General features: G+C 47.1%; 1 protein-coding gene across 1 annotated transcript; it reads right to left on the reverse strand.

The window, feature by feature from the left end:
* Positions 1-214: 214 nt before the first annotated feature.
* Positions 215-4,796, reverse strand: LOC136011315 (uncharacterized). The gene is made up of 2 exons (XM_065672956.1): positions 3,666-4,796; positions 215-1,811 (listed from the first exon to the last, which is right to left on the reverse strand). Exons 1-2 carry the CDS (start codon positions 3,873-3,875, stop codon positions 1,284-1,286), a joined length of 738 nt encoding a protein of 245 aa, XP_065529028.1. The 5' UTR covers positions 3,876-4,796; the 3' UTR covers positions 215-1,283.
* Positions 4,797-12,239: the final 7,443 nt, after the last annotated feature.

Consider the following 12,239-nt stretch of genomic DNA (forward strand, 5'->3'; position numbering starts at 1 on the left):
CTGCAGAAGGGACAAGACGCACCTTGGGCAAGTTTCACCCGGGCTCAGGAAATGGGAGGAACGAGGAGCTAAAAGTGATGGAGAGGAGTCAGCACTGGAAGGGATGAGGTCTAGCCAGGAGGATGGCTTACTTGTTAACTCCCATTAGAACAAGTCTGAAAGCACAGAGAGAACATCGATTCAAGCCAACACTAATGAAGAATTTATTGCTGATGATACCACAGGCAGTAGTAGCTCTTTCTGGAAGCTTAAATTTGCCCTGCTTTGGGTCTAAGAGTCAGTGTACTGTGGAATTAAACATTGACATTTCACATAATAAAAAGATTCAGCTGCAGCTGACACTGTATACTTAGATAACCATGATAAACAATGATTAAGTTAGATTACATGAGGCATTTGCTATGTTGTTCTCATATTTACACTAGGAAAGAGGGAAGGAGCCTTCTTTCCTCTGTAATTCCATCATTCTCACTGAAATAGGACATTTTTAACTCTTGCCCTCATAGTGGTGTTTAAGTCAAAGGTTTCTGAATCTGCAAATGAAACCAGAATGGCCATTCATATTGAAAAATAAAACTTAATGTCTGTGTTCGCTTCTTCATGCATCAGATGCTTCAAATGATCCACCTGGTGACTACATGTGCCAATGATTGAAAATCAATCATTTCTCATCAATGATTTGCATCTGTGCAAATCATCACCATAAATGAGTTGATCCAAAGTGACATGATGAAACCAAGAAGCTTAAAACAAGCAAAGTAATGGGGAGATCACAACAGTCTTTCTCCAGATGAACCAACACAAAGTGCAAAGTAGGAGCTCAAGCTGCTCCTCTGACATCGATCACCTTTTTCTTAAGGCAGCTTAAGAATTCTTGAGCACTTAAGTGCTCAAGGCCAGGTTGGATGGGGCTTGGAGCAAGCTGCTCTAGTGGAAGGTGTCCCTGCCCATGGCAGGGGGTTGGAACTGGATGAGCTTTAAGGTCCTTCCAATCCAAACCAGTCTGGGATTCTATGGATTCAACTAATATGTGCGTGTATTTAAAACACTGCTCTCTCTATAGTAAGTCCCAACTGTGTCTCAATTATACTGACTCTTTGCAGAAAATAACTGTAATGCCAACCAGGAACACAAGATGAGAGAACATTTTCACCCACAAACAAGCACGTTTCTGTGCCAGAGTGGGCTGACACATGTGAACAACTTCAGTCAGAGTGGTGCTGAGCAGGAACCGTTCTTCCTGGCTTTCAGCACTGCACAATAAGCTGTAACCAGCTCCAGCATCACTGCTTTTGCACAAATGCTTCTAAGGGAGCAGTGATGTGCATTGTCAGAATGTCTAAGAAGTCACTCTTGTAGAGGTCCAGGGCATCCTGGCTTTCCTCTTGATCTTTACACTCAGTCACAGTTCGGTTGTCTTGATCTGCTGAGCTGCAGGGCTCCTCACTCTGCTTCCCATGCCCCGTCATTACCACAGCACTGCAACTGCTTCTGCGTCGGCATCCTCTGTGGGTGAGGAAGGGCTTCTGGTTCTCACCAGCAAATGCTTTTGCCTTCCTGTTCGACCTCTTGCTTTCGTAGTTCCTCAGCTCCATTAGCCTCTCATTGAAGTACTCTTGCAATGGTTTGTCGTGGAAGCCGCTGCTGGTTGGTAGGTGGCCTTTCAAGCCGCCTCTTGAAGAGCTCCCCACGCAATGGACTAAGAGAGCTCTGCTTGGAATATTACGCAGCTGAGATGAGGAGCTCTTTCCTCCTTTCAAGTCCTGGAAAAGCCGGTTGGAGGCTGGAGTTTCCGAGTAATTTCTTGGTAACTGTTTAAAATAGGTGGGGAGGGAGAAGCAGCGTCAGAGGCAGAACAGAGAAGGAAATCTAAATTACAATGTGCTGTCATAAGTAGCGAAAGGATCTTTAATTCATGATCCCATACAGTAAAAGGCTGTTAGGGAAGGTTTTGGGTTTTTAATCCAAACTCCATGAGGATCCAGCAGCTTGGTACCAATCCCTTTCCAGAGCAGAAGTCTCCTGGGCTGAGCTTAAACAATGCTGAGCGTTTTTACCTCCCACTGGCTCTGATGGACTGCAGCAGTTTTGTGTGGCCTCTCTGAAAACCTGCTTTTCTGAAAGAACCTCTCACCTGCCTGTATGAACAGAGCTTCAGGTTTATCCTTCTCAAATCTCATTACCCTGGAGCTGTATTATTATAAGAACCTCAAGGTTCACATAAAGTATATTTCTACAGCTATAAAACTATGACATTTATCATTATTATCTCCAGAGAATTACAGAATCCCAGACTGATTTGGGTTTAAAAGGACCCTGAAGCTCATCCAGCTCCAACCCCTGCCACGGGCAGGGACACCTTCCACTGGAGCAGCTTGCTCCAAGCCCCTGTGTCCAACCTGGCCTTGAGCACTGCCAGGGATGGGGCAGCCACAGCTTCTCTGGGCACCCTGTGCCAGCGCCTCAGCACCCTCACAGGGAAGGGCTTCTTCCTTATATCCCACAGCATAGCATAATGTGCATAGTTTTCTCCTCCTTTCCCATTGTATGATGCCTATCTCCTTTCTAGCTCACCAAATTAATACTTGAGCTGCTTAAATAGTCAGAAAAAGGCCTGATCCAGCCCCCACTGGCACCAAGGTGGGGGTCTTTAGGTTGATTTGAGGAGAACATCCATGCTTTGAGTCCTTTTATTGACTGCAGAGAAAACACTGCTAGAGATGCACTGTGTAAAAGGTTGCCTTCCTATGTTCACACTTAAATCTCCCCTGGGCTTTCAAAGCTACTGCTTGACCATTTCCTCCTTCTCCCAGGTATTGCACTGGTTTCTGTGCACCAACTTCAACTGCACCATGGCTTGATCTCTGACAAACCTTGGCAGTTCAGCCTGAGTAAAGAACTGCTTTATATTACTTGCTGTTTCAAATCAATAAAGAGAAAGACTCCACTGTATGCGGATGACAGCCACAGCGGGACCATGGAAAACTTTGCAATCATTTATTATGCCTGTCAATGCCTTTGGTATAATAAAGAGCCATCATTCATGCAGTTTTTGACAATTACTAATGAAGCCTAGATACTTGCAAAGGGTCCAGCCACAAATCTGGTTTGAGAGCCCAGCAATGTCCCGGTAGGGCACTCCATCATCAGCATTTGGCGTGTTGCCTCCTAGTAATGAATGAAAAACGTTGAGCCCAAAGGAGAAACAGGGGGGTTGGACATGCCATGTAAACTGAAAAGTAATCAAGTTTTGATCTCCCACTATTCCATCACACTTCATTCTGGAAGGGACCCAGCAAATCTAATATCCCTGCCTAGAGTGGGTGGAAGAAGGTGGGCAATTGAAGAACACGAAAACTCGGCTAATCAGCAGTCTCTCCTTCCTACTTCAAATGTTTTTAAATGGCTTAAAAATTAACAGTCTTGTATATATAACTTAAAATATGCATTAAAATATATATTAATATATATAAAAATAACTGAAAACTTAGCAATCATCTTAATGTAGCAGAGTAAAAGTCCATCATGTCAAGATTTTATATCCCAAAACACAGCCCAAAACTTATTATCATATCAAACATTAACTTACCAAGAGGAATCATCACTCTAATAGAAGAAGAGGTAGTAGCTATCATATACTGCAAAGGGAGTTTTTGCATACAAACCTTGATGTCCTGGAAGCCTGGATATTCGGGGATGATGGGCAAGATGCACATGCTAATACTGTTTGACCTCCTTTGTTTCATCATCCTGCAAGAGCAGCTCCTGGAGAGATGGGATTGTCGCAGCTCAGGTGGGTTTTCAATGAATCGGAGGGGTTTATAGTCTTTTACACAGCGAGTTCTCAGGCACATCTTGGAGGAAGGTCCCTCCATTCCAGCACGATCCAGAAGAGTCGGGAAGCGATGCCTGTTCCAGGAGAATTCTCTCTTCTCGTTCTCCTCTAGTGCATAATCTCATACCAGAGAGCCCCTTGGCAACCTGCGGTACTGAGTGCCACCAACAGCAGTACAGCTCTTGCTAAACTGGCTTCTTAGGGATCATGGGCAAGCGGTGCCTTCCCCGAGGTCTGGAGCCCTCACAGCACTAATGCTGCTTTTATCCTCTGAAAGCTCTTTAGAGAGTCAGTAAATCCCAACCACGAACGCAAAGGGCTCAGGTGAGGGGGGAATTTGCAGGTCTCTTGTGGTCATCTCAGCTTAACGTGACTGCTGACGCAGCTGCAATTAGGGGAGATCAACAGCCCTCACGCAGGAGCTGTCACTCGGCTTACGTCGGAGCAGCAGATCTGACTAGAGATCCCTGACAGCAGAGCATTAAGGGCAAAGGGTAACACCGTTAACCAATAGGTCAAGAAAGACAGTGTAATAAGCTGCAATGAAACAGCCTTCCAAGAAATCCTATGGCAAAAGGCTTCTTCCATGCGGTTGGAGATGGGCTGCAGGCCTGGAGAGCTGAGAGATCCAAACTGCCTTCAGACAGCCTGGCACCAGTGCAGATTTGGCAAGAGGCCATGGTGAGAGCAAGAGCCCTGTTAGCCAAAGCTGTGCAAATGCTCACAGTAAGAAGCGGTGGCTGCCCTGAGCAGCTTCAACCTACACATCATAGATGAAGGGCAGCCAGGGGAACAGCTCCATGGTTTTGATTTGGTGATACGTTAGCGGTATCACCTGCTACATACAGACGTATGAAGTTGCAATAGCTGGTTCATCACGAACTTTGGTAGCACGGAGCTCCTTATAGTCCAAAGTGACAGTGGGCATCTCCTACCATTTGGAGGGCGGCACCTCCATCCACTGCCCCACTGTGGCCTGTTTGCATGCAGAGCACTGGCACTGAGGGGAGAACTGCCTCTTTTCCATCCTATGGATTACTCCATGGAGTAATTGCTATTCTCACTGGTGCCTGTGGAAGGTAAACAGAGGGGGTTTACACCCCCCCCCCCCAAGCTCCAGGGCTTATTCAAGGTATCCATAAGTATTTTCATGTTCCAAGTATGTGCTTGCAAATATTTGTGGCTGTCCTGATGAGCAAGAAATCCACATCCATCCAGAGTATCCATAAGTATCTCCGTGCACGTATTCAGAGCAATGACCGTGAGCTGTAAAGAGCTTTGGATCTTATCCATGAGACCATCAGCTGGATTCAGGTTAGTGTTTTGGACTGTGTGGCAGATGGCAGCTTGGCAGGCTCAGGGCAGAAGCCTCAAGAGCAACACTCACCTGGCCACGGGATAAAAGCACGTCAGGCATAAGTAAGGATCTCACGTAAACAGTTACATCCAGCCCTTTGCTATCCAAAGGCAAAGGTGCCACACCACGTGGCTCTGACACTGCTTTATTTGGGAGTAAATCAGTTCTTAGGCACACAGCAACACTCTCAGCGTGAGTGACCATTTCAGCTACACACCCCCTGGTGTTACCACAGATCAGGGTCCGTGGCCACAGCTCTGAGCCACACACAGATTCAGAAATGAGGCTGATGGTAACAGGTTACATGCAGGGATGTCACGATGCTGACAAATAGAACTGTGAGTCATCCCTCAGATGCAGCCCTGGTTATTTGCATTGCTGTTGTATACATAGTGGTACCTGAACACATAAGCACAGCATGGCCTTGCTGGGAGTACCTGAGAAAAATTAACAAAGCATTAACAAGGCTTCTTGGCACCAAATTTTCCCCTGAAAGACTTTCCTGGCCCCATTTAGCAGAAATAGACAGACAGATAAATAGGTAGATAGAGAGAGAGATAGACAGACAGATAGATAGGTAGAGAGAGAGATAGAGAGATAGATTGATAATGATAGATATATGATTGATAGATACATGATAGATGATAGATAGATTAGATAGATAGATATATGATTGATAGATACATGATAGATGATAGATAGATTAGATAGATAGATAGATAGATAGATGATAGATACATGATGGATAGATAGATAGATAGGTAGGTAGGTAGATAGATAGATAGATAGATAGATAGATAGATAGATAGATAGATAGATAGATAGACAGATACTCTCTGAGCCACAGCTGTTTCTAGACCAATAAGTCACTGTGGAGAGGCAGGAGTCAGGTCTTGCCAATGAGTCTTCAGGCCAAGTCACAACATCCAGGTCTAAATGGCTTCAGCCATGCAGAGACAAGGTGGCAGAATACCCCTTATCCTGCAAAGAAATCACAGCAACAGCAGGAGTCAGACTAATTCCACTGGTGACAGAGATTTATTACCGCAGAGCTGAAGGTATTCATGGTCCTGCCCACAGTTGTCATCTAATTCAGAGAAATAAGAACGGTGCAAAATAGCTGCCATTGACACAGTTTCTTTAGGAGATGTGACATACTGTAAGTGGAGAGGCTTTGCAGGGGATCTGCAGATGGACCATGATTGTCGACAGGGTAAAGAGCTCCCTCTTTCCATTTAAACTTGCAGCCTGGAAACCTCTCATTACCAACATCCATTCCCTTTCTCCCCTGAAAGCACTTGCCTGGTTGAAGTGAGACACCAGCAGCTTTCAATCTGTAATTGCTCATTGTGCTTAATGAATGTGTGAGTGCTACATTCAATGCGTGACTTGCATGGGGCCTTAAGTAAAAATCCCTGTTCCTGTTTTAATGGGAGGTTCCGAGTCTACTCCCGCAGTCTAAAATCAGAGCTCATGGTGTCTGCCCTTTCACAATCCCATTTTCCTTCTTGTGCCATAGCATTACTGTGTACACTGGGGGCAAGGTAATTCTCCCTTCAGCAAAGCTCTCAATCCTGTTTAACATTAAACTTTACATTATCCTTTAATACCCCAGTGAACAGAAACATGACTTTCAGCAGCATGTAGGCTTCTTTAGTTACCTACTTTCTATCCTAACCATTAGCGTCACACTTTGAATGTAAATTGCTAAATGCCTTGCAGCAAAAGGGAAGGCTATGCTGATTGAATGATCATTTTTATCAATATGATGGGCATTTTCCCTAGTTAAAGATAGCTAATTTGTGTTAGAAAAGTACGGATTCATTCCCATGCTTTTATATATGTACTTCATGAAACTGTAATACTTAGAAGGCTACATAGTTTTATGCCACGAACAAGAACTTCCTTCCCTACCACCTACCCCAGGGTAACTTCTGTGACTGTAATCTGCTGAGCTCTTGGTGAAGTCAAGGTGTGTTACATCCTTCATCCACATATCAAGTACTTTGGTCAGAGCAGGCACTCAGGCTGCTCAAATGAGGTTTTCCCTCTCTTAATGATGAGAGTCCTAAATCTGCTGCTCAATCTGGGTGCCTCTGGGTTAACTCCATCACCCCTTCTTCCTTGCTGTTAGAGGGATGTCACTGCTGCAGCACACTGCCCTCTACTGTAAACATGCCCGGGCTGCCCGCGGACCAGCAGCAGTCCTGCAGTGACAGCCCACAGCTCAGACCTCTCCGAGCTGCCGTGTAAAACCATCAACCTTCCACCAAGAGCGCTCCAGTGTTACTGCATTTAATACTCCTGTATTAAAGCCTTTAAATTATAAACCATGGGAAGTGCAGGTTGGCAACACAGCAGAACAGAGGCCGGGAAGGTGGCCCCAAACCCTCAGTAAGCCAGAGCCGGGGGGGATTGCAGGGGAGCCAAGCAGCCCTGAAGCTCCTGTGGCAACAGAGGAGCCTGAAGCAATGGGAAGAGGTGGGAAGTGTAAGAGGTGAGCTCACCAAACCCATTACCTACTGACCAAGGAGATGAACAGGCTTTCCTGGTAACTGTGGGAGCAAAGTCGTCATGAGAGGAGAAGCAATGAGCTGTTCCTTGCCCAGTAATGAGTGGTTCAGGGTCGGAGCAGAAGTAGAATTGCAAAAGGTTGAGTCAAAATCATTGGCTTCTGAGGTTACTTGGTTCCTCGTTTAGAAATGACTTTGGTCTAGCCCTAAGGAAGAAGCTGGGCTGTATCACCACTGCCTCCGCATCCAGACTTCCCCAAATCACACTTTTTAGTGTGAGGTGTCCCTGCCCATGGCAGGGGGGTTGGAACTGGATGCTCTTGAGGTCCTTTCCAACCCTAACTGTTCTATGATTCTATGATAAATCTGGATGCAGTGACTTTGCATCTATTGCAAGTATCCCCCCTCCACTTGCAAACAGAATCAGTGGGGGGGGGTGTGGGGTGTGAATCTATACACCATTTTACCAGGTAATCACACCCCTGATCTCACTCACAGTCTTGTGACCTGACCAAATTCTGTCTGTCGTGGTTTAAACCGATCCACACAGCTCGTCCACTCAACCCCCCTCCCCCGACCCTCCCCGCTCCCGGAGGGCTGGGGAGGAGAATTGAGAGAATGTAACTCCCACGGGTTGAGATAAGCACAGCCCAGTAACTAAGGTATAACACAAATCACTGCTGCTGCCACCAATGATAATAATGATAAGAGAAAAGAGAAGAGAATACAATACCACTGCCGAATGAGTTCGACCCCCCCGAAGAGAGAGCGTGCCCTTCCGGGTAACTCCCAGTTACCTCCCTGGGCATGACGTGCTGTGGTATGGAATACCTCTTTGGCTAGCTTGAGTCAGGTGTCCTGTCTCTGCTTCCTCCTGGCCTCCCCTCATCCCCAGCAGAGCATGAGGCTCACAGAGTCCTTGGCCAGACCAAACGTTACTTAACAACAATTAAAACCAATCGGTGTCATCAGCTGTCTGCCCAGGCTGGAAGTCAAAACACAGAGCTTGCACCAGCTACTAAGAAGGAGCAAAACGGCTCCTGGTAAACCCAGGACACTGTCTTAGGTGTCTCATACTCTTAAAGCAGCAGCAGGTGGCACACATTTGCAGATGTCAGCTGCTTGCCTCATGCAATGCATTTACTATCGGATTTTCACCAGAGACTCCTGGCCCAGACAGTGAGATTCTTGTCATAATCACCTGCTTTAAGCCTGCAGCAAACCTTCACCGACTGGGTTGAGCCATAATTACATCTGTATCTCTTGGTGCTTCTGATTCTCTTTTAAATTGACTGTAGGTTGGAGTACAGGAAAGGGATTAGGGATGTTTAGAGCTCAGGAGGAAGAGCATTAGAAGTGGATGTTACATGAGAGATGGAAAAATCACAGAATCCCAGCCTGGTTTGGGTTGGAAGGGACCTTAAAGCTCATCCAGTTCCAACCCCTGCCACAGGCAGGGACACCTTCCACTGGAGCAGCTTGCTCCAAGCCCTGTGCAACCTGGCCTTAAAATGAGCAATTAAAGCTTATGTTCATAGGATAAAAATGACTCATCTCAGATGCTGCTAAAACCCAGCAGTGTTAGGGATGCCGTTACTCCAAACTTCTGTCATATCTGTAGGACATTGCTTAAAAGTGGGAATTACAGATGTTGTATCATTATCATTGTATCAGTCCCTTGCACAGGGGAGCTGTGAATGCTCCATCCGCCAGGTTGGATGAAGCCTTGGTGGGATGGTTTAGTGTGAGGTGTCCCTGCCCATGGCAGGGGGGTTGGAACTGGATGATCTTGAGGTCCTTTCCAACCCTAACTGTTCTATGATTCTATGATTATTGTATTCCTCAGACAGATAATGATCCTGATTTCTACAGCCTCATGCTAAAAGGAAGCCTTATGGAAGTTTCATTTAGAAGTCTCATCCGTGTTGGTCCAGTGTGGCTGTGGAGCTAGGCCAATGGGAGTGGAGGCTTCCGGAAGTGATGGGATAGAGGAAAACAGGGAAAGTCTTTTTAGACTAGGGAACAACACAAGGAATATGTGTGACGTTCGCTCAAAGAACAAATCGCCCAGCAGTTAGGTAATCACCACAGGGTGTTTGGCCAAGGCTTTGCCATGCTCTGCCAGGCACAGCTTCATTCCATTGCTCCCAATGGAGCAGAGAAATATCACCTCCTCCTCCTTCCAAGGCAAAGAAGGACTTAATAAATGCAACTCCTGCACTCTGGGGAGGGGAAGTGCAACCTCAGAGCAGAGCTACAGGAGAAGACCCATTTCTCAGTGCACGTGAAGCTGACCCGGGACCGATGCTGTGCGTGTGTGTGATGAATGCTCTGATTTGTCCCCTGCTACCCTCCTGCAGGGGCAGGCAGGATAAAGCAGCTCTGATCCTGCGGCACAGACCCTTTGTGCCACAGGACAGAGCAGCTCTGAGGCTGGGAGGTTTGACACCGTGTTCCCCTGACAAAGGCTCTCAGGGCTTTTCTTCCTTTGTTGCTTTTCCTGTGCTTGAACACAGGTTTCCGAGCTTCCTGGCTGGGGGTCTGAATCATAGAACCACAGAATGGTTTGGGTTGGAAAGGACCTTAAAGCTCATCCAGTTCAAACCCACTGCCACGGGCAAGGAAAGCACAGGGAGAGAGCGCTGATCCCTCGGGGACAGCAGTGCTGGGTATGGGATGTCCTTGTCTCTGCTCTGTGTTAAGGACAAATTCACCCGAACCTGTTGACCTTCATGGCGGTTTTGCAGCACATTTACACTGCGCATCCTCACGAAAGTGCTCTAAAAGGTACGAAAGCAGCAGGGGTTTATTCTGGAAGCTAAAGGCAGACACTTAACAGCTCTGACACTGCCGCGTGTTTCAGATGCATTAAGCTAATGTGCTTATTCCACAAGCCCAAAGTGCTCCATCTACCCACCTTCATCCCATGGCAACTCCTAAAGCACAAGGAGGCATTAGCAAACCTACAGCTGAGTAAAATGCAGGATAGAGGAAAACCAGAGCAGAAGTCGCATTGAAAGTCATAAACAAGGTGACTGTTTGTCACAGATACAGATCCGCTCTGATCTGCTCCACCAAATACCCTGATTGCATTGGTGTTCTACACCTGGAGACCAGCACTGAGCTACAAACTGTGTGCAGATTACCTGAAGGTCCTTTCCAGCCCTAAGCATGCTATGATGAACCACGCTGATGCACAGTGTCAGTAACTTTGTCAGTGTCCCGCATCCATTTGGGTACCTCAACAGGCTCAGGATGACTGCGTTTCGGTCACTCTGCCCTCATGAGGTGCTGCAAAAGCACGAGGGCAATGAAGAGCTGACAGGTTTATCAGCTGCACTGAGTGATATCAGCAATATACAACCAAAGGAGGGGGGAAGGTGAACTTATACCTCCTGGGATCCTGTGTCTTCAGCTCTGTTCGGGGAAGTATATAATAGCCCCCAAAACAGGAGTGATTTCTGTCTCACCGGCTCACGGATGCTCTGATTCCCTCCCTCAGTGGAATTTACCTGGCTTGTCCTGACCCTCGCATGCTGCGCTTGCTAACAAGTATGGATACGAACCCATCACCTTCCTTCCTCCCACCTGCTCTCTTCCCGTGGACTTCTCCATCCTTCCTCCACACCCTGCCTCCTCTTTCCTTTCTCCTCACACAGGGACAAACGAGCTGCTCTTCTCCTGCTCTCACAACCAGTGTCTAGCGCATCTTTACCCCAGTCACCCAAAGCACCTGTAGAAATGGTGGCAAAGAAGAGGGCAGTACATGGGCTCAGCTTTAACTCTCCACCGCAGCCATGGAAACAGCTTGTATGAAGAAGAAAGCAGAGAGATAAGTGCTGATGCTCAAGTCCCATCAGTGATAACAGTCAATAACCAGGGATGCCCTTTGCCCCATGCAGAGAGTGCCTGGTGCTCCAATCACCTGCACATTCTGGAAACAGCTCTATCTGCAGCCTGTCTCTTTGCAGAGAGAAGCTAACACAGGGCACGCTCCACTACTAGGACAGTATTTGCAAGTCAATGAAAAGCCCATCCACGATGTCAGCTTTCATCAGTGCTACCAAAGCTGTCACAGGCAGAGGAGAGCCAAGAGCACCATTGAAAGCCCAGGCTGCTTTCCCTAGGACTGCTCCCATGGTGGCCACAACAAATGTCGTTGCTGGGACGATGTTGCTGCAGCTGCTGGAGAACCATAGAACCATAGAATCAACTAGGTTGGAAAAGGCATTAGAGGAAGGTACGGGTTGTGTTTCTCTGCCAGGGACAAGACCCTCAGGGCTGTTACCTCCCTTCATTTCCCAGGAGATCCTAAACACTCTATAGAGTTTTCCAGGGCAAGTAGAAGATGTTGCTGTTGATGAGAAAATGAACATGAGCCGGCTGCAGTGTGCGCTCGCAGCCCAGAAAGCCAACCGTATCCTGGGCTGCATCAAAAGGAGCGTGACCAGCAGGTCGAAGGAGGTGATCCTGCCCCTCTACTCAGCTCTCGTGAGACCTCACCTGGAGCATTGTGTGCAGTTCTGGTGTCCTC

This window comes from Lathamus discolor, chromosome 3, assembly GCF_037157495.1.
Source record: "Lathamus discolor isolate bLatDis1 chromosome 3, bLatDis1.hap1, whole genome shotgun sequence".
NCBI lineage: Eukaryota > Metazoa > Chordata > Aves > Psittaciformes > Psittacidae > Lathamus > Lathamus discolor.